The sequence below is a fragment of the Phyllobates terribilis genome, unplaced genomic scaffold (genome assembly GCF_046119375.1).
Source record: "Phyllobates terribilis strain yellow unplaced genomic scaffold, ASM4611937v1 Scaffold_7__3_contigs__length_470593459, whole genome shotgun sequence".
Lineage (NCBI taxonomy): Eukaryota > Metazoa > Chordata > Amphibia > Anura > Dendrobatidae > Phyllobates > Phyllobates terribilis.
The window spans coordinates 362717442-362735627 of NW_027362767.1; the positions used below are offsets into that span (position 1 = coordinate 362717442).

The window sequence follows — 18186 nt, forward strand, 5'->3', positions numbered from 1 at the left end:
GCTGCTGTTTGAGCCGTTAAGTCCTTGACGGGAACTACAACCAAGAACCGGGAGTAGTGATCCACGATGGTTAACGCATAGACGTAGCCACTTCTGTTGGGGGTCAGTTTTACATGGTCCAAGGCTACCAGTTCCAACGGCTGCCTGGTGACGATGGACTGCAGGGGAGTCTTCTGGCTGGCACGGTCCTTCCTTCTTAGGTTGCATGGGCCACAGTCTCTGCACCACCTCTCGATGGTTCCTCTCATGCCTACCCAGTGGAACCGCCCGTGCAGCAGGAACTCCAGCTTCTTCCATCCGAAGTGCCCAGCTCCGTCATGGTATGCCTCCAGTACCATTGCCGCGTCTCTTCTTGGCACCACTACTTGCCAGACCAGTTCATGCGTCCGGGAGTTAACCATTCTGCGGCACAACTTCCCCTTGTAAAGGAACAGTCGACTCTTCTCAGCCCACAGTTGCTTGGTCTCCTCCGGAGCGTCTGGGTCAAGGCGGGCATCTGGCTGAGTCAGCATCTCCTTCACCAGTCGGATGGCGGGGTCACTGTCTTGCGTTTCTGCCCAGTTGTAATGAGGTAAGGGGTTGAACGTAGCGGATTGCTTACCCCTTACACGGTGGGAATACTGGGTAGTCCCATGATGGTGAAACGCGGGGAGTTCAACTTCTTCCAGTTCCCCTGGATCTTCCCCTACGTCCGGTAGGTTTGGCATTCTGGACAAGGCATCCGCGTTGGTATTGGAGCGTCCTGCCCGGTATTTGATCGTGAACTCATAGTTGGACAGGCGGGCCATCCATCTCTGCTCCAGGGCACCGAGTCTTGCAGTGTCCAGGTGTGTCAACGGGTTGTTATCCGTGTACACGGTGAACCGGGAAGAGGCGAGGTAGTGCTTAAAGCATTCGGTGACTGCCCACACCACTGCCAGGAACTCTAGCTTGAATGAGCTGTAATTCTCAGGGTTTCTTTCGATGGGTCGCAGTTTTCGGCTGGCGTAAGCAATTACCCGTTCTCTCCCCTGCTGGATCTGGGACAGTACGGCTGCCAGCCCGATGTCACTTGCGTCGGTGTAGAGGATAAAGGGCTGGCTGTAATCAGGGTACGCCAGGATTTCATCCCCCGTGAGGGCCATCTTCAGCTGGCGGAAGGACTCTTCTTCCAGCTTCTCCCATCTGAAGGGCGGCTTCTGGTTCTTGGCCTTCCTGGACTGGCCTATCAGGAGGTCCTGCATAGGAGCTGCCTTTTTGGTGAAACCGGGAATGAATCTTCAGTAGTAGCCTACCAACCCGAGGAACTGCCGCACTTCCTTTACGCTGGAGGGTCTTGGCCATTCCTTAATCGCGGTGATCTTATCAGGGTCGGGGGCCACTCCGTCAGCACTCACCACGTGTCCCAGGTACTGCACTTTTGGTTTTAACAGGTGACACTTCAACGGTTTCACCTTCAGACCGTAGTTTGCCAGGGCTTCAAACACCTCCGCCAGGTGTTTCAGGTGGTCCTCGTAGGTTTTGGAATAAACTATAACATCGTCCAGGTACAGCAGGACCGTCTCAAAGTTCCGGTGTCCCAGACAGCATTCCATCAATCGTTGGAAGGTTCCTGGTGCGTTGCAGAGTTCGAACGGCATGCAGGTAAACTCGCTAAGTCCCATCGGGGTGGTGAATGCGGTCTTCTCCCGGTCCGCCTCTGCTACAGGAACCTGCCAGTACCCGCTAGTGAGATCCAAAGTGGAGAAGAAGTTAGCAGATTTTAAAGCAGCCAAAGACTCCTCTATCCTTGGTAAGGGGTACGCATCTTTGTGTGTGATACGGTTGATTTTCCGGTAATCTACACACATTCTCATAGTGTTGTCTTTCTTTTTAACCAAGACTAGTGGAGCTGCCCAGGGGCTACAGCTATCCCTGATTACCCCAGCCTCCTTCATGTCTCTAAGCATCCCTTTGGCGTGTTGGTAGTGTGCAGGGGGTACGGGTCGGTATCTCTCCTTTATGGGAGGATGGTTTCCCGTGGGGATGTGGTGTTCTACCCCCTTTACTCGCCCGAAGTCTAGCGGGTGTTTACTAAACACTCTCTCGTACTCTCGAACCACCCGATAGACTCCCTGTTTCTGGTGTGAGGGAGTGGAGTCAGTACCCAAATGCAGTTGCTGACACCAGTCCTCCATTTGTTGCTTAGAGCCGTTACCTTCCTCTGGATGAGATGGAGGCAAGGGTTCCACGGACTGTACAGAATTTTGGTTGATGGTATACAATTTGGCTAGCGTAGCATACCGGGGCAGGTACACTTCCCTCTTCCCAATATTTATTATGCGAACGGGCACCCTCCCATGGCGTACATCAACCACCCCCCGTGCTGTCAAAATGGTGGGCCTACTGTCTGAGTAGACGGGTTCTACCATTGCTTGGTAGTCTCTACCTCTGAGACCAATAGCTGCCCGGCACCAAATCATCATCTCACTTTTTGGGGGCATGGCAATAGGGAACGGGTCACACATTCTCACGCTACCTATCTCACCACCGGAGAGTTCCACTTGTTGCCGTCGCATCAGTGCCCGGATCTCTTTTTGGAGCACTCGCTGCTGGCCGGAGCTGGCGTTCTTGGCAACCTGCTGTAAAATGAGAATCACCTCCGCAAGACAATTTTCAATCACATTAGTTCCTAGAGTTATCTTTGGGTGACTCTCGCGCTTGTCAATGTCTACAATGATCAGTCCCTGTGCTGCCAGTTCGACTTTACCGATTTTAATGGTCATCTCTTTAAATCCGATCTGTGGCACGGGCTGACCATTGCTGGCGATGATACTCAAGTCGTCGTCTGGGTAGCGGGTTATATCCGAGTCATTCCAGTACTGCTTGAAGAGCACGTACGGGATGGTGGTGACCTGTGACCCGGTGTCAAGAAGGGCACTCATAGGAATGCCATCCAGTACCACAGGCAAGACTGGACGTCCTCCCACGTATTTGTCACGCCAGTTCGATGGGCCTGGTGATCTTATTCCTAGGGGTTGGCCCTCTACCCCAGGTTGTGCCAGTTTAAAGAACAGTACCTTGCCATATGTCCGGGTTGATTGCAGCGGCGGCAGATGGGTTGTCCGTCCTCGTTGTATCGGTCGCTGGGTCTTCCTCTGGCCGGTGGGGTCCTCCTTGGTCGGCGCCACGGGATATCCTCCGGTCCGGATGCCAGCTGGATCTTCCCTGGAGTAGAAACCTGTAAGGACTGCACAGTTCGGGTTAGCGCAGCAACGCTTTTAGTTAGCTCTTGGACCTGATGGTGCAGGTCTGTAGCCGGGTCATTGTTTAAAGCCTGCGCATCAGCTCCCACAGGCCCTGCCGACAAGGGCGCCGTCTCCTGGTGGTAAGTGGTAGCAGGGCGTTTGTGGGTCACAGCGCCACCTGGTGCCGGTTCTCGGAGCACCCGGATGGCTCTGTCCTTGAACTGTGCAAAGTCCAGATGAGGGTCCTGTAAGGCCATGGCCCGCAACTGGGTTCGGTGGGCATTACAACGTAGACCCTCTATAAATTGTTCAGTCAACAGTTTGTCTTCGTTTCCCACGCCGTCAGGGTCGGCCTGCTTAATGGCTCTCAGGGCCTCTTGTAGGTTTAGCGCATAGTCCCTTATATTCTCATGTGCTCGCTGCTTGCACCCGTAGAATCTAAGCTTGATCTCGGCTGAGGTACTGGTATCAAAGGTGTCCTTCAGCCGGGCTAGTATCTCTGCGACAGTCCTCCTCCTCCCAAGTGGCCAGGACTTTACCTCCCTTTGGGCTGCCCCTGTTAATTGAGCCACCAGGATGCTCACTTTTTGCTCTTCTGTGAGGGGGTATACCTGGAAGAGGCTATCCAGCCTTTCTCTGAAGTCATTTAGGGTATGTGACTCCCCTGAGTACTGGGGTAGCCAGGCTGCCCCCGGGATGTAGGGCATGGTGAAAGGCATGACCCCGGCAGCGGTGGTGCTGGCGGTGGCTGTGGCAGTGAAGCTCTCCTCCGTATCCGACATCCTCCTCCCCCCTAGTGGACCGTGGCCTACCTTGCGATGATCCTCTTCCGTAGGCCGCGGCTCCGCAGTGGATAGTCAGGGTTGAGGACCTTCCGTCGCGCTCCTGTGACGTCGGCGTCTGCTGGGTTCCTTCCAGGACCTTACGCAACGTCCGGACGTGAGGTGGGGCTTCAGTTCTCGCGCGCTTTCGGAGTCCACGCCCCTCTTCTTCCCGCGCGGCGTCCTCGAGATGGCATCCAACGGCGGGAAAACTCCACGGATGACGGGAAGAAGGCAAAAGATGGCGTCGGATGGCGGGAAAACTCCACGGATGGCGGGAAGAAAGCAAAAGATGGCGTCGGATGGCGGGAATCTTCACCACAGGTAAGTTTAACAGTCTTTTTCAGGCACGCAGTACCCGGTGGTTGCGGGCACGAAATCCTGCCGACTACGCCAAAAGTTGACGTGCCCCCTGGGCCTGTGCTGCTTCTGCTGCGCAGGGGGATACCCGGAGCCGGATCTGCTGGGGATAGTAGTCCTCGTGGCGGTGACCCGGTCCGTGCCCAGGGTGTCAAACTAAGCGGCGGAGTTTAGTATAAGATGTTATAGTGTTCGACTACGCCACCCGTTGAATGCGGTTATGAAACCGCCGCTGCAGGGCAGACCGCTGAGGCCGGTGGTACGGTTGTGCAGCGTGGATAGTATAACCCCCAACGGGAGGGGTATGGCCTCAGGGCAGCGGACGTGGATTATGGGGATAGTAGAATTGCTCGCAGGCACCAGGAACCACTCAGAGACGGTGCGGTGTAGTTCAGGGTCTTTACTGGTGGCAAAGGTAGACCCTCCCGGGAGTACTGGCTAGAGATCGGGGCCTGGTCAGTCCGTGAGCAGATAGGATCTCCCCTGGCCAGGCGGAGTTGTAGGCCTCCCCACTAATTGTACTCTTCCTGGCTACCTTGCTAGAAGCGGGTAAAAGTAGCCCACGTCCCTGAGTGTACCGTGTGGTGCTCACCCGTATGGCCGGTGACTCGGGGCCTTCTGGTAGCCTCCGCTCCACGACAGCGGTGCTGGTCCCTTGCGTGTGACCGTGCCTTCGGGTTTCTTGGCCAGAGGACCTGAAATCCCCTGCCGGTTGGTTTCTGCTGCTGGGTATGGCTCAGTCCCCACAGCCTCGGACTCCGTGTCCGGTGAGATCTCTTCAGTCAGGACGAGCTCTACAGCTTCCAGTCTCTGACCCCTTTTATCACTGCTCCCACAGAGCTCCTGATCTTGCTCTCCCTGTATCAGCTCCACTCCAGACCAGACTGTGTCTCTGTCTGGGACTCCTCTTCTTCTCCCTAACCCCGCCTCAGCCCCAGTTTATATAGGGGAAGTTCTTCCCCTCCCAGGACTGGGCAGGAGATGTTGCATGCTTAGGATTCCTGACCAGGAGACCTCCCACCTGCTCACAGACGTAATATTGCTATTACTGTGGTAACCAGACCCCTGGGGTTCCACATATACATTACACACTTTTAAATTCACATTCCACACACACATATACACTGCTCAAAAAAATAAAGGGAACACTCAAATAACACATTCTAGTTCTGAATGAATGAAATATTCTCATTGAATACTTTGTTCTGTACAAAGTTGAATGTGCTGACAACAAAATCACACAAAAATCAATGGAAATCAAATTTATTAACCAATGGAGGCCTGGATTTGGAGTCACCCCCAAAATTAAAGTGGCAAAACACACTACAGGCTGATACAACTTTGATGTAATGTCCTTAAAGCAAGTCAAAATGAGGCTCAGTATTGTGTGTGGCCTCCACGTGCCTGTATGACCTCCCTATAACGCCTGGGCATGCTCCTGATGAGGTTGTGGATGGTCTCCTGTGGGATCTCCTCCCAGACCTGGACTAAAGCATCCGCCAACTCCTGGACAGTCTGTGCTGCAACGTGACGTTGGTGGATGGAGTGAGACATGATGTCCCAGATGTGCTCAATCGGATTCAGGTCTGGGGAATGGGCGGGCCAGTCCATAGCTTCAATGCCTTCATCTTGCAGGAACTGCTGACACACTCCAGCCACATGAGGTCTGGCATTGTCCTGCATTAGGAGGAACCCAGGGCCAACCGCACCAGCATATGGTCTCACAAGGGGTCTGTGGATCTCATCTCGGTACCTAATGGCAGTCAGGCTACCTCTGGTGAGCACATGGATGGCTGTGCGGCTCTCCAAAGAAATGCCACCCCACACCATTATTGACCCAATGCCAAACCGGTCATGCTGAAGGATGTTGCAGGCAGCAGATCGCTCTCTTCGCGGCGTCTCCAGACTCTGTCACGTCTGTCACATGTGCTCAGTGTGAACCTGCTTTCATCTGTGAAGAGCACAGGGCGCCAGTGGAGACTTTGCCAATCCTGGTGTTCTGTGGCAAATGCCAAGCGTCCTGTACGGTGTTGGGCTGTGAGCACAACCCCCATCTGTGGACGTCGGGCCCTCATACCACCCTCATGGAGTCTGTTTCTAACCATTTGTGCAGACACATGCACATTTGTGGCCTGCTGGAGGTCATTTTGCAGGGTTCTGACAGTGCTCCTCCTGTTCCTCCTTGCACAAAGGAGGAGGTAACGGTCCTGCTGCTGGGTTGTTGCCCTCCTATGGCTCCCTCCACATCTCCTGGTATCTGCTCCATGCTCTGGACACTGTGCTGACAGACACAGCTACCCTTCTTGCCACAGCTCGCACTGATGTGCCATCCTGGATGAACTGCACTACCTGAGCAACTTCTGTGGGTTGTACTGTAGACATCGCCTCATGCTACTGTACCTCTAGGGGTGAGAGCAATGGCTAAATGGAAAAGTGACCAAAACAGCCAAAAAGGATGAGAACAGAGAAATTGTCTGTGGTCAGCACCTGCAGAACCACTCCTTTATAGGGGGTGTCTTGCTAATTGCCGATCATTTCTACCAGTTGTCTGTTCCATTTGCACAACAGCAGGAGAATTGATTCACAATCAGTGTTGCTTCATAACTGGACAGGTAGATTTCACAGAAGTGTTATTGACTTGGAGCTACATTGTGTTATTTAAGTGTTCCCTTTATTTTTTTGAGCAGTGTATATACACAGAATATGTAGATAAGAAAGAAGGTGTGGTGGAAGGTTTTCTCCAAAATTCACTCATATTATTTGTAGTTAATAAATTGAGATTTCTGTGTAATTGGATTGACTATTGTTACTATGTTCAAATATTTGTCCATCTACTTATGCTGGTTTTGCAGGGCCAAGATGTATAAATATAACTAATGTTTAATGCTTCCTAAGGTTGGGGGGGCGGGGGGACTGTGTTTCTCCAATGTTTGTATGGTTGTTGTTGTTTTTTTTTTTTTTTTAACTTTTATTAAAATCTTTATAAAAATTAATAAAAAACATTTGATTTAAAGAAAAAAAAATTGAGATTTCTGACCCAGCTGCTTCTTTCTATTTTGCAGGCAAAGACACAAAAGCAACATCTTTATTGCTACTCATCCTAATTCCAGCTGCGGTTATTATCATGGTAGTTATTCTGCTGGTCTACCTGAAAAGGTAAACTCCATTTCTATTTTTCATTGTAATATCCAGTCTTAGAATGTTTGACTCTGTTTTGCTCCAAGTGCACCACAATATGGTACTATATGGATACTGTATACAGTAGCTCTGTGTAGATATAGTGTAAGGTGCCCCAGCGAGGTAGTCGTGGGCGAGCTGTAGCCCCCTCTCGCTCTGGCACCCTACAGACAATACGTATCCTCCCTCTGATGTGTGGCTGTGTATGTGGGGCTCTCCACTTACTTCAAACCATCCGAACGCGGCTGTCTCCAGGCATTTCTCTTCTGGGACCAGGGCAGCAATAAATTCAGAGGACACGAGGTTCTTAACCAGAACTTGAACTTTACTTGGGGAAGAGGAATATGTACAATATTTACAGGCAGATATAATGGATAAGGCCCGACAGGTTATCATCTCTCTCACAGGCGCTGGTAACTCCTTCAGCCCTGGTTCCCTCTTTAAGTGAAGCATCTCTGTGACTCTAATCTCTGTCCCAAGAGACTCTTCTGAAATACCAACAGTGGTCTGGATCCGATATCTCTCCCCCACGTCTTAGCCTGGAGTCCTATTTATCTTCCTCTGCTTCCTGCAGACTAGAAGTGCCCCGGGTCCTCACTACCTTTGATGAGTTTCTCTGGCCGGCTAACAGGACTCTTGCTCTTGCGTAGGGAGACTTTCACACTGGTGATCCCACTGTCTGAGGGTATGGAGCTCCCGTCTACCCTAGCAGCCACTTATATTAGCTGCCCGTACAATTCACTGTCCTATCTCTTACTGAAGAATCACTTCCTGATTCTGGAAACTAAACAGAGATTTTCCGAATGTGCCCACCCTCAGTGAGCTGTCATCACACAGCATTAACTCATCACTGTAACACTGCTAGCAGACTCAACCTGACATCTGCACCCAGGACAGTGGCATCTTGTGGCTGTTTACAGGTACTGCAGCCCACAAGGAATTATGCCAGGAACAAGCTCTATATCACTCAAGGCTTGATCAGGGCACTAAGTTCCCCCTCTACTCTACTGACTGGACCACTAAAGCTAACCCCTTAGCTTGGTCTACCAACAGATCAGAGAGGTCTGACTTCAGGAATACTTCCTTTAACTATCTCAGTGCCAAGGGAAGTCTACGCCCTTCCCCACTATTACAATAGAATGACATTTCTTGGGAGCTTTGTGGAAAGAGTGTAGCACTATATACTACTTATATAGCGCCAGCATATTCCACCACACACTACATGCGCTGTCACCACTCGCTGTACCCATCAGTGCTCACAATCTAAATTTTCCATCAGTAAGTGTGAGGAAACCAGAGAACCCGGATGAAACTGGTGCAAATTCAGGAAGCACCTACAAACTCTTTGCAAATATTGTCCTATTGTTCCCGGCTTTGTGGTTGAATTTTTTTTTCCCAAATATGTTTGTAGAATTTTGTGTTGACATTTTTTTTTGTGTATTTATCATCCTCGATTTCCATAGATTGAAGATTTTGATTTTTCCTCCAATTCCTCACCCTGGAAAGATGTTTCAAAACGATCTACAGGTAAGAGTTGATTGTAGAAAACCATTTTCATAAATTAAAATCTTTAATTTTCAATGCAAGGTGTACACTAAAAAGACTGTTACAGTTTTTTTTAAAGAGGACCTTTCACAAACTGCGACCTTATAAACTGTATATTTCTGCACATAGTAGCAGGAAGGTAGAGAAAAAAAGTTTTCTACCTTATTTTTTTTGTCCACTCTGTTGTGGACATACAGGGCACCGAAATTACTGACGCTAAATATGCTAATTTTTTTATTATTCAATAGGAGGTTTAATTTCTTTCAGCCCATGTCTGCCTACTCTCCCAGCACTTTACCAACAGGAAGTGCAGTTAGGGAGCTGTTGTCAGCATGGGTAAAAGAAACAACACTCACTCAATGTCCATCTAGACTATATAAAGGTATAAATGTAGGGTGAGGCAAACCAAATAGGAGATAAGGTAAAGAAAGACACTCAAACAAACTTTCAAACAGATATCTCTAGAGACGACTCCTAGACAACCTCTCTTCACAAGGCTCACACCTCCAGCTCCAAACCAGGTTATAGCAAACTATCACTGGCAACTACTCAAGCTAAGAGGTAAGTATTTATACCAGAGGGGAGTGGAGAAATCAGAACAGCTGAGATTGTCTCCTAGAGCTCTCCTTCCTGAGTAAACAGAACTGTTTAACCCTTGCAAAAAACAGAGCAAGGGAATTGTGCACAGCTAACTGCAAGGCAAAGCAAATCCAACCAGTGCAGGTGCACATGTAGCCAGACGCGGAGATCTTGTGACCCCCTCTCTGTCGCGGTATCCCCGTGAAAGTAAACCCCTCCTAAGAGCACCCCTCCTCAGCACCAGGTTTATCTGGATGTGAGGCATGAAAAGACTGAAACAACCTGATCGCATGAAAATCAGACACTGGTACCCACATTCTCTCCTCTCGACCGTAACCTTTTCAATGTACCAAATATTGAAGTGACCGGTGTACAAAGCAAGAATGGATAATCTTAGCTATCTGGAATTCCTGATTCCCATTAACAATGACCGGGGAAGGTGGCGGTAGAGCCGGTTCTGAGGAAGCAATACATTTTCTGAGAAGTAATCGGTGAAACACATTATGGATTTTGAAGGTAGGTGGCAAGGCGTAACGCTACCGGATTGATGATTGCAACTCTCTTATAGGGACCGATGAATCTGGGTTCTGATTTCCAAGAAGGAACTTTCAACTTAATGTTCTTAGTAGACAACCACGCCAAATCACCAGCACACAGATCCCGACCAACCAAGCACTTCCGATCAGCCATACTCATGTATTTGAAACCCATCAACCTTAAATTATTAAGAACACCCCGCCACACAGAGGTAATAGATGAAGAAAACCGCTCCTCCCCAGCCACTCCTGAAGAACTATTTACATTAAAGGTACAGTATGGAGGATGAAAACCATATGCCCCTAAAAATACCCAGTAGATTCATGATGACAGGTATTCACAGTGAACTCAGCTAAAGGTAAATAAGACACCCAATCCTCCTGATTTTCAAAAACAAAACACCTTAGGTATGTTTCAAGATTCTGATTCACTTGTTCAGTCTATCCATTAGATTGTGGATGAAAGGCGGACGAAAATGAGAGATGAATCCCTAAACAAGCACAAAATGCCTCCCAAAACTTCAATATAAATTAGGTCCCACAATCAGAAACAATATCAGAGGGGATCCCATGGAGTTTCACTATCTCATTAATGAAAACTTGTGCCAAACTTTTAGCATTCAGAAGTGCAGGTAACGCAATAAAATTAGTCATTTCGCTATTTCTATTCACCACCACTAATCTTACCATTTTACCTGCAGACAGAGGCAGATCAGTGATAAAATCTACCGACAGATGAGTCCATGGTCTACAAGGAATAACCAAATGAAAAAACGAAACATGAAACATTCCTGTTCTATGACTAAGGTCACATTGGGCACCAGAAAAGCATCAGAGCAGTCTGTTACCACACTAATCCTATGTGAATTTTTAATTCTATGCATCTTTAATAAAGTCTGAAGATTTTTTTATATTTGGATGTGGCTATCCATTTTTCTTTTTTTCGATTGGACATTTCTGTTGGTCAGCAGTATCGAAATGGATAAATACAGTTCTTTCTTCAATGTGAGTAAGCTGAGATGTTTTTTTATCCTTTTGTATAAGGAATAACCAAAGGTTGCATAACCCCAGACGGACCAGTATGGGGGGTCTTTGAATGTGCACAAGTACTGCCAGATGAGACATAATCCCAAACATGCTGGTGCAATCTTGACCACCAAAAACGCCGAAAGAGTAGATCCGTGGTGGTTTTACTACCAGGATGTCCTGCAAGAACAGAATCAGGATGTTCACTTAATATTCTAAGTTGGAGGTTCACAAGGACAAACAGTTTACCTGGAAGACAAGCGTCAAGGACGGCCCCCCTGGTGTTCTATGACCTCCTTCTCTATATACCCGAACATATTGCAGCAAAGACTACTACTTTCTGCAAAATGGGAACAGGCTCGTCACCACTTCTTTCTCCCCCCGGAAAACAATGGGACAATTCCTCAGCTTTAATGTTTTTACCCTCCCCCCCCCCCCCCGGTCGATAAATCACAAAAATGTTAAATCTAGTGAAAAACAAAGACCACAACCACCTTGCCTTTCTATGAGTAAGTCGTTTAGCTGATTCCAGATATAATAAATTTTTATGATCCGTGATGGCCATGATCGGATGTACTGCCCCTCCCAATAAATGATGCCATTCTCTGAAAGCCAACTTTATTGCCAAGAGTTCCCTATTGCCGATATCATAATTCTTTTCGGCGGGTGACAATTTTTTATAGAAAGAGGCACACGGACGCCATTTACTTGGTGACGAACCCTGTAACAATACAGCCCCTGCCTCTGATGCATCTACCTCCACGATGAACAGTTGGGTAATGTCAGGATGTATGACGATCAGAGCAGATGCCAAACATTTAATCAAAAAAGGAAATATTTCCCGGACCGGATTAGATCATCTTGAAAAGTCTGTCCATTTCCTGTTCATATCCGTTAGTGGTTTAGCCACTACCGAAAACTCCTTGATAAACCTGCAGTAATGGTTGGGGAAACCCAGAAACAGCTGTAAAGCCTTCAAATTTTCAGAAAGATCCCAATCCAGTACCGCCTGTACTTTCGCAGGATCCATACGAAAACTGGTGGATGATAATAGATACCCCAGAAATGGAATCTCCTGAACAGCAGACATACATTTTTAAGACTTGACAGAGTTTATTCTCCCTAAATACTTGTAAAACCTGCCTGACATATACATGATGTGACTCAAGGTCAGAGAAATAAATGAATATGTCATCCAAATAGATTTATGGTAGTCTATCTGCCAGATGGCAGAAAATGTAATGTGCAAAATGCTGAAAAATGGCGGGGGCATTGGTCCACCCGAATGGCATGACAAAAGTTTTATAATGCCTGTCTGGGGTATTGAAGGCCGTCTTCCACTCATCCCCCTCCTTAATATGTATGAGAATATAGGCCCCCCTAAGATCCAGTTTGAAAAACCATTTAGCCCCAATGATCTGATTAAAAGGTTCCGCGATGAGAGGGAGACGATATGGATCCTGAACAGCGATGCGATTAAGTTCGCGAAAGTCCAGACAGGGGCGAAGCCCTCCATCTTTTTTCTTAACAAAGAAAAACCCTGCTGCCATGGGAGATGAGGAGGGTCTGATGTGTCCTTTAGCAAGGCTCTCAGTAATATAATCTTTCATGGCCTTCCACTCAGGAGCCGAAATATTATATAGCCTGCTCTTTGGCAACTTAGCCCCAGGAATTATATTGATTGAGCAATCATAAGGGCAGTGAGGTGGCAGTTCCTGACACTCTTTTCTGAAAAAATCCTCAAAATCAGGCAAATTCTTCAGCTGGGACCTGGTAACAACTATGGATAAACGAGTGCTCATGCAGTTAATTAGATAGTAATTGCTCCACCTCACTACCTCCCGTACCTGCCAATCTACTACAGGATTGTGTAACGTCAGTCAAGGAAGGCCAAGAACCACCGGGGAGGATAGACCCTCTAAAACATAAAAATCGATAGATTCAGTGTGCATGGCCCCTGCCTGAAGACGTAAATCCTGAACAACGGTGCACAATGTATAGCGATTATGGGAATAGGTTCAGGCTACTTATGAGCAGTTAGGCCCTGGGCCCAGATGAACCTGGCATCAGCTAGATTAGACCCCGCCCCACTATCCAAACAGGCAAAAATTAACACCTTTTGTCCGCCTAATAGGATCTCGGAAGGCAGAAAGAATTTCAACCTACCAATGGAGGAGTTATGTACACCCAGGTTGCTATCCTCTATGCTATCCTCTATCCGGCGGCTGTTTGCGGTTACATATTGAGGGGCAGGTTCCTACAAAATGACCCTTATGACCACAAAAAAAACTAACTCCCCTTCATTAGGCACAAGACCACCCCCCCGGAAATACTGATGTTTCCTTTTCCTTTTGTCTTTTTTGGAGACAGTGGTCTACACGGATTGCTAGAGACATGGCGGCCACCAGAGAAACACTGGTCTCTTACAGGACAAAAGCATCTTTTGCTCTCTCAGAAAGACCTTGACAAAAATGACTCTGCAGGACACTTGGTGTCCATGGACTATCTGCGGAACTCAGAGCAGAACTCCTCAGCAGGTCTTTCTCCCTGGTGAAGTTAACGTAATTTGGATTCAGCCACGGTGACACGGTTGGGATCATCATAAATAAGTCCCAGAGCACTAAAAAATTCCTCAACCATCCGGAGCGACTGAGAACCAGACAGAAGGAAAAAAGCTAGGCTTAGAGGTCCCCATGGAGAAGGGAGATGACTATCTCCCCCCGCTGCTTCTCTGTACCCAAGGAATGCAGTTGCAGCCTAAAGTGGTTTGCAGACCTCCCTAAAAACCACAAACTTGTACCGACCTCCCGAGAACCTCTCAGATGGGAGTTGCCCGGGAGCAGCGGACACTAAACCTGGGGTCAGAGGTGGGTGCTGCAATGTCACAAAATGCAGGTCTGCCACGTACTGACATGGATTTTGCATCTGCATCACCAGAGCAGCCACAGGGTCCATTGTAGACCCAAACAACGTGAGGCCAGTGATAATGTCACACTCCACCAAGGAGCCAGATGTCGCATGGTGAGACTGATGGGAATGAAAGCACTGCCACTAGGGAAAGATAGGAAGGGCGACCCCTGAAACATGCCCTATGCAGCACTGAGCTCCCTGATGTCCCTAGATGGGTTCTTTCACCTTGTGCGGTGCACGTATTCCTATCCCTGTCTTTCCCTAAACACGACCCTGGCTAGTGTGTGGGGCAGCAGGAACACAAGTCCTGCTCTCAGATAAATACACAAAACGGAAACAGACAAGGGTAAAAGAAACAACAATCACTCAACGTGTAGCCAGACTACATAAAGGTATAAATGTAGGGTGAGGCAAACCAAATAGGAGATAAGGTAAAGAAAGACACTCAAACTTCCAAACACCTCCAGCTCCAAACCAGGTTATAGCAAGCTATCACTGGCAACTACTCAAGCTAAGAGGTGAGTATTTTACCAGAGGGGAGTGGAGAAATCAGAACAGCTGAGATTACTCAGGAAGAAGAGCTATAGGTGACATACAGAACTGTTTAACCCTTGCAATAACAGAGCAAGGGAAATCTGCACAGCTAACTGCAAGGCAAAGCAGATCCAAACAGGGAAGGTGCATGTGTTGCCAGATTCTGCGATCTTCTGACCCCTATCTGTCGCAGTATCCCTGTGACATCATCTGGCAGCCCAAAATTGGCTACCACGAATAGGCTTGGCACAAGCAACTCCGTTTCCTAGAGCCTAGGCCTTCACCCTTTAAACCCTGACATTACACAAGGGTCCATAGGCTAGGGTCACAGAGTCAGCTGCTCTTCAGTGGTGCAAGCTGGCAAAAAGTCAGATAGCCGGGTCAGATCAAAGCAGGAGAGACATCAATAAACTAGCCGAGGTCAGGAAACAGAATAAATCAGGATGAAACACAAGAAGCATGGAACACAGATAAAATCAAGTAGCACAAACATTTATTGGCAGTGGGAACTTACTCTCAGGGGTTTATCAGCCCGCCCCACCCAGTGCTTATAGAAGGAGGAACTAACAGGATTAACCCCCTTAGCTTCTGGACTAAGCAGAGCCAAAAGTCCCAAGAATAAAATAGGATAGAAGCTGTCAAGCATCGCCCACAATCAAGGCGTGACACTGCCTAGGAGCCAAAGAAGAAATCTTCAAAGATGTTACATGAACGAAATGAAATGCCTTTTTAAATAATAAGAATATTAGCATATTTGGCACCAGTAATTTCAACCACAGAGTAGCGAGAAATAAAAAAAAAATCTTTTTATCTACATTACTACTACTATGTGCAGGTATATACAGTTTATAAGGTCCCAATTGGTTATGCAGAAGATTTGTTTTCCTTTAACAGAAAAAAAACAAAGCTACAATTGCTACAAAGTTTCATTAACAAATGAATCCGTGCAGAATATTGGACCTAATATATACATATAAAAAAGAAAAAAAAAAAAGAGTCAGCTCACCACTCAGCAGTTCTATTTGCAGAAGCCTGTACTGCCACAGGGAATATCCTTGAAGAAAAAGGAGAGATTCCAGCATCCGGATCTTCCATTAAAAAATACATATTTATTGAAAACAATTACAATGCATAGAAGTTACAAAAAAGCACACAGAGTTGCAACCCCTTCAGTGGTATTATAAGCATTAGCAGCAAACGCGTTTTGGATTAGAATCCTTAATCATTGCATGGACTCAATGTTTAAAGATTCTAATCTGAAACGCGTTTGCTGCTAATGCTTATAATCCCACTGAAGGGGTTGCAACTCTCTGTATGCTTTTTGTAACTTCTATGGATTTTAATTGTATTCAATAAATATGTATTTTTTACGGAAGATCCGTATGCTGGATTCTCTCCTTTTTCTAATATACAGTATACATGGTTTTAAAAATGTAGCAGATTTGTTTCAGAAATTTCTATGACTATCCTATTTTTCTGAATGTGGTCTGCATTAATCCATGCACATGTTACAGAAGCAACATCTTTCACATCCATGGAAAAGATTTCTGCAAGGTGTGTGTGAATAGATCCTAGAGGGCGAGGCATGTAATTTAAAAGTACATGGGCTGCAAAAGATGCCTATGCTAAAAATTATGTAAGGGGGATGTGAATAGTTATAGTTTTACTCTCTGTAGATTCTACTCCTGATTTTGTTTCACAAATGCTGACATCTAAATAATTATTTTTTAATAATTGTAATAAATATAATTTGTAGAGCAATACTTAAATTATGACAACTCAAAAAAAGATACATCAATGTTGGAAACTTATTTTTTCCTCTCTTCAGCATTGGCTCAAGAGTGAACGACCTGCACATGTCTGCGATCCACCAGAGAAGGAGGATATAAGTCCAGTGTCTTTGCTTGAAGCTTAAAAACAAATTCAATTTTCGAAGTGGATTGATTTTTTTTTTTGTTTGATTCGTATTTGGTGACATGGAAAATACGAAAACAATCTATTGACATATTAGTTGTTTCATTCTAAGTGGAATCTTTTCAGCCAAGTGAAACGCATCATGTTACATCGCCCGGAAGATGGGAAGCTGCTGGTGAAAAAGACTATTGTAAAGTTAGTTAAGTATGGACTCACCAATGTGTGGTGCGACAAGTTGCATACTGGAAGCCGGAACCTGGATATTGGAAAGTAGCTTAAAAGGTACAAAGTCCGATGTTAGACCGTGTACGATGCGCCATATAAAAACTCCTATGGACAAGTTCTATTGTCTATATATCTGAGACACTGTCTCTGACCTGTCGGCTGGGGTATGTGGATTACTCATACAGTATATTGAGGATGAGGAGAAGATGGAGAACAAAATTTTTCCATCTTCTCCATTGTGTCAGTCCGATGTTTCCCACAGACTCATTGACTTGCATGGCTGAGAGTGATCCGAATATCAGATGCAAATTGAGCATGCTGCGATTTTTTACAGGCTCTGTTGGAAGAAAATAATCGGACATATGCAAGGTCTGATAGACTAATATTGGTCAGATTGCGATCCAATGTTTTGTTGGATTGTACTCGGACTGAAAATATGACTGTCCGTCGATCCCTCAAAATGTATAGGAAATGCCACATTTGACATGGTAACATCAAAATGGTATCTGGTTAATTAATAACTATCCATGAGAAATAGTTGAGGAATAGCACAAGATATTGTTATAAGAAACAATGTTCCAGAATTTTTATGTTATGGAGAATACTAGTGTCTGCTAAAATAATATGACAGTAGCAGTAACAGATCTTTAAAAAGCAAAGGTTGACATCCATGTAGATAAAATCTGTAAACTGGTATAGTTTACCTTGTACAATAGAAAATCTATTGTTTAAACAAATATGTAGATATGTATGTACAGTGGTGGCCAAAAGTATTGGCACCCCTGCAATTCTGTCAGATAATCAGTTTCTTCCAGAAAATGATTGCAATCACAAATTCTTTGGTATTATTCTCTTCATTTAATTTGCTTGCAAGGAAAAAACACAAAAGAGAATGAAGCAAAAATCAAATCATTGATCATTTCACACACAACTCCAAAAAAGGGCCGGACAAAAGTATTGGCACCCTCAGCCTAATACTTGGTTGCACAACCTTTAGCCAAAATAACTGCGAACAACCGCTTCCGGTAACCATCAATGAGTTTCTTACAATGCTCTGCTGGAATTGTAGACTATTCTTCTTTGGCAAACTGCTCCAGGTCCCTGATATTTGAAGGGAGCCTTCTCCAAACTGCCATTTTGAGATCTCTCCACAGGTGTTCTATGGGATTCAGGTCTGGACTTATTGCTGGCCACCTTAGAAGTCTCCATGGCTTTCTCTCAAATCATTTTATAGTGCTTTTGGAAGTGTGTTTTGGGTCATTGTCCTGCTGGAAGACCCATGATCTCTGAGGGAGACCCAGCTTTCTCACACTGGGCCCTACATTATGCTTCAAAATTTGTTGGTAGTCTTCA

The 18186-nt window shown here is 46.4% G+C and overlaps 1 protein-coding gene across 3 annotated transcripts in view; it reads left to right on the forward strand.

Moving 5' to 3' along the window:
• The window catches only part of LOC141153222 (interleukin-13 receptor subunit alpha-1-like), a 154443-nt gene extending 136807 nt beyond the window's left edge, over nucleotides 1-17636 (forward strand). The window contains exons 9-12 of one of the 3 annotated variants that reach the window (XM_073637922.1): nucleotides 7450-7543; nucleotides 9028-9091; nucleotides 10257-10496; nucleotides 10926-11051. In XM_073637922.1, the coding sequence (XP_073494023.1) occupies nucleotides 7450-7543; nucleotides 9028-9091; nucleotides 10257-10496; nucleotides 10926-10943 (416 nt within the window). In that variant the 3' untranslated portion in view covers nucleotides 10944-11051. Of the gene's footprint in view, nucleotides 1-7449; nucleotides 7544-9027; nucleotides 9092-10256; nucleotides 10497-10925; nucleotides 11052-16522 lie in introns of those variants that run through there. The other 2 variants (XM_073637923.1, XM_073637924.1) reach the window with 2 other exon arrangements.
• Nucleotides 17637-18186: the final 550 nt, after the last annotated feature.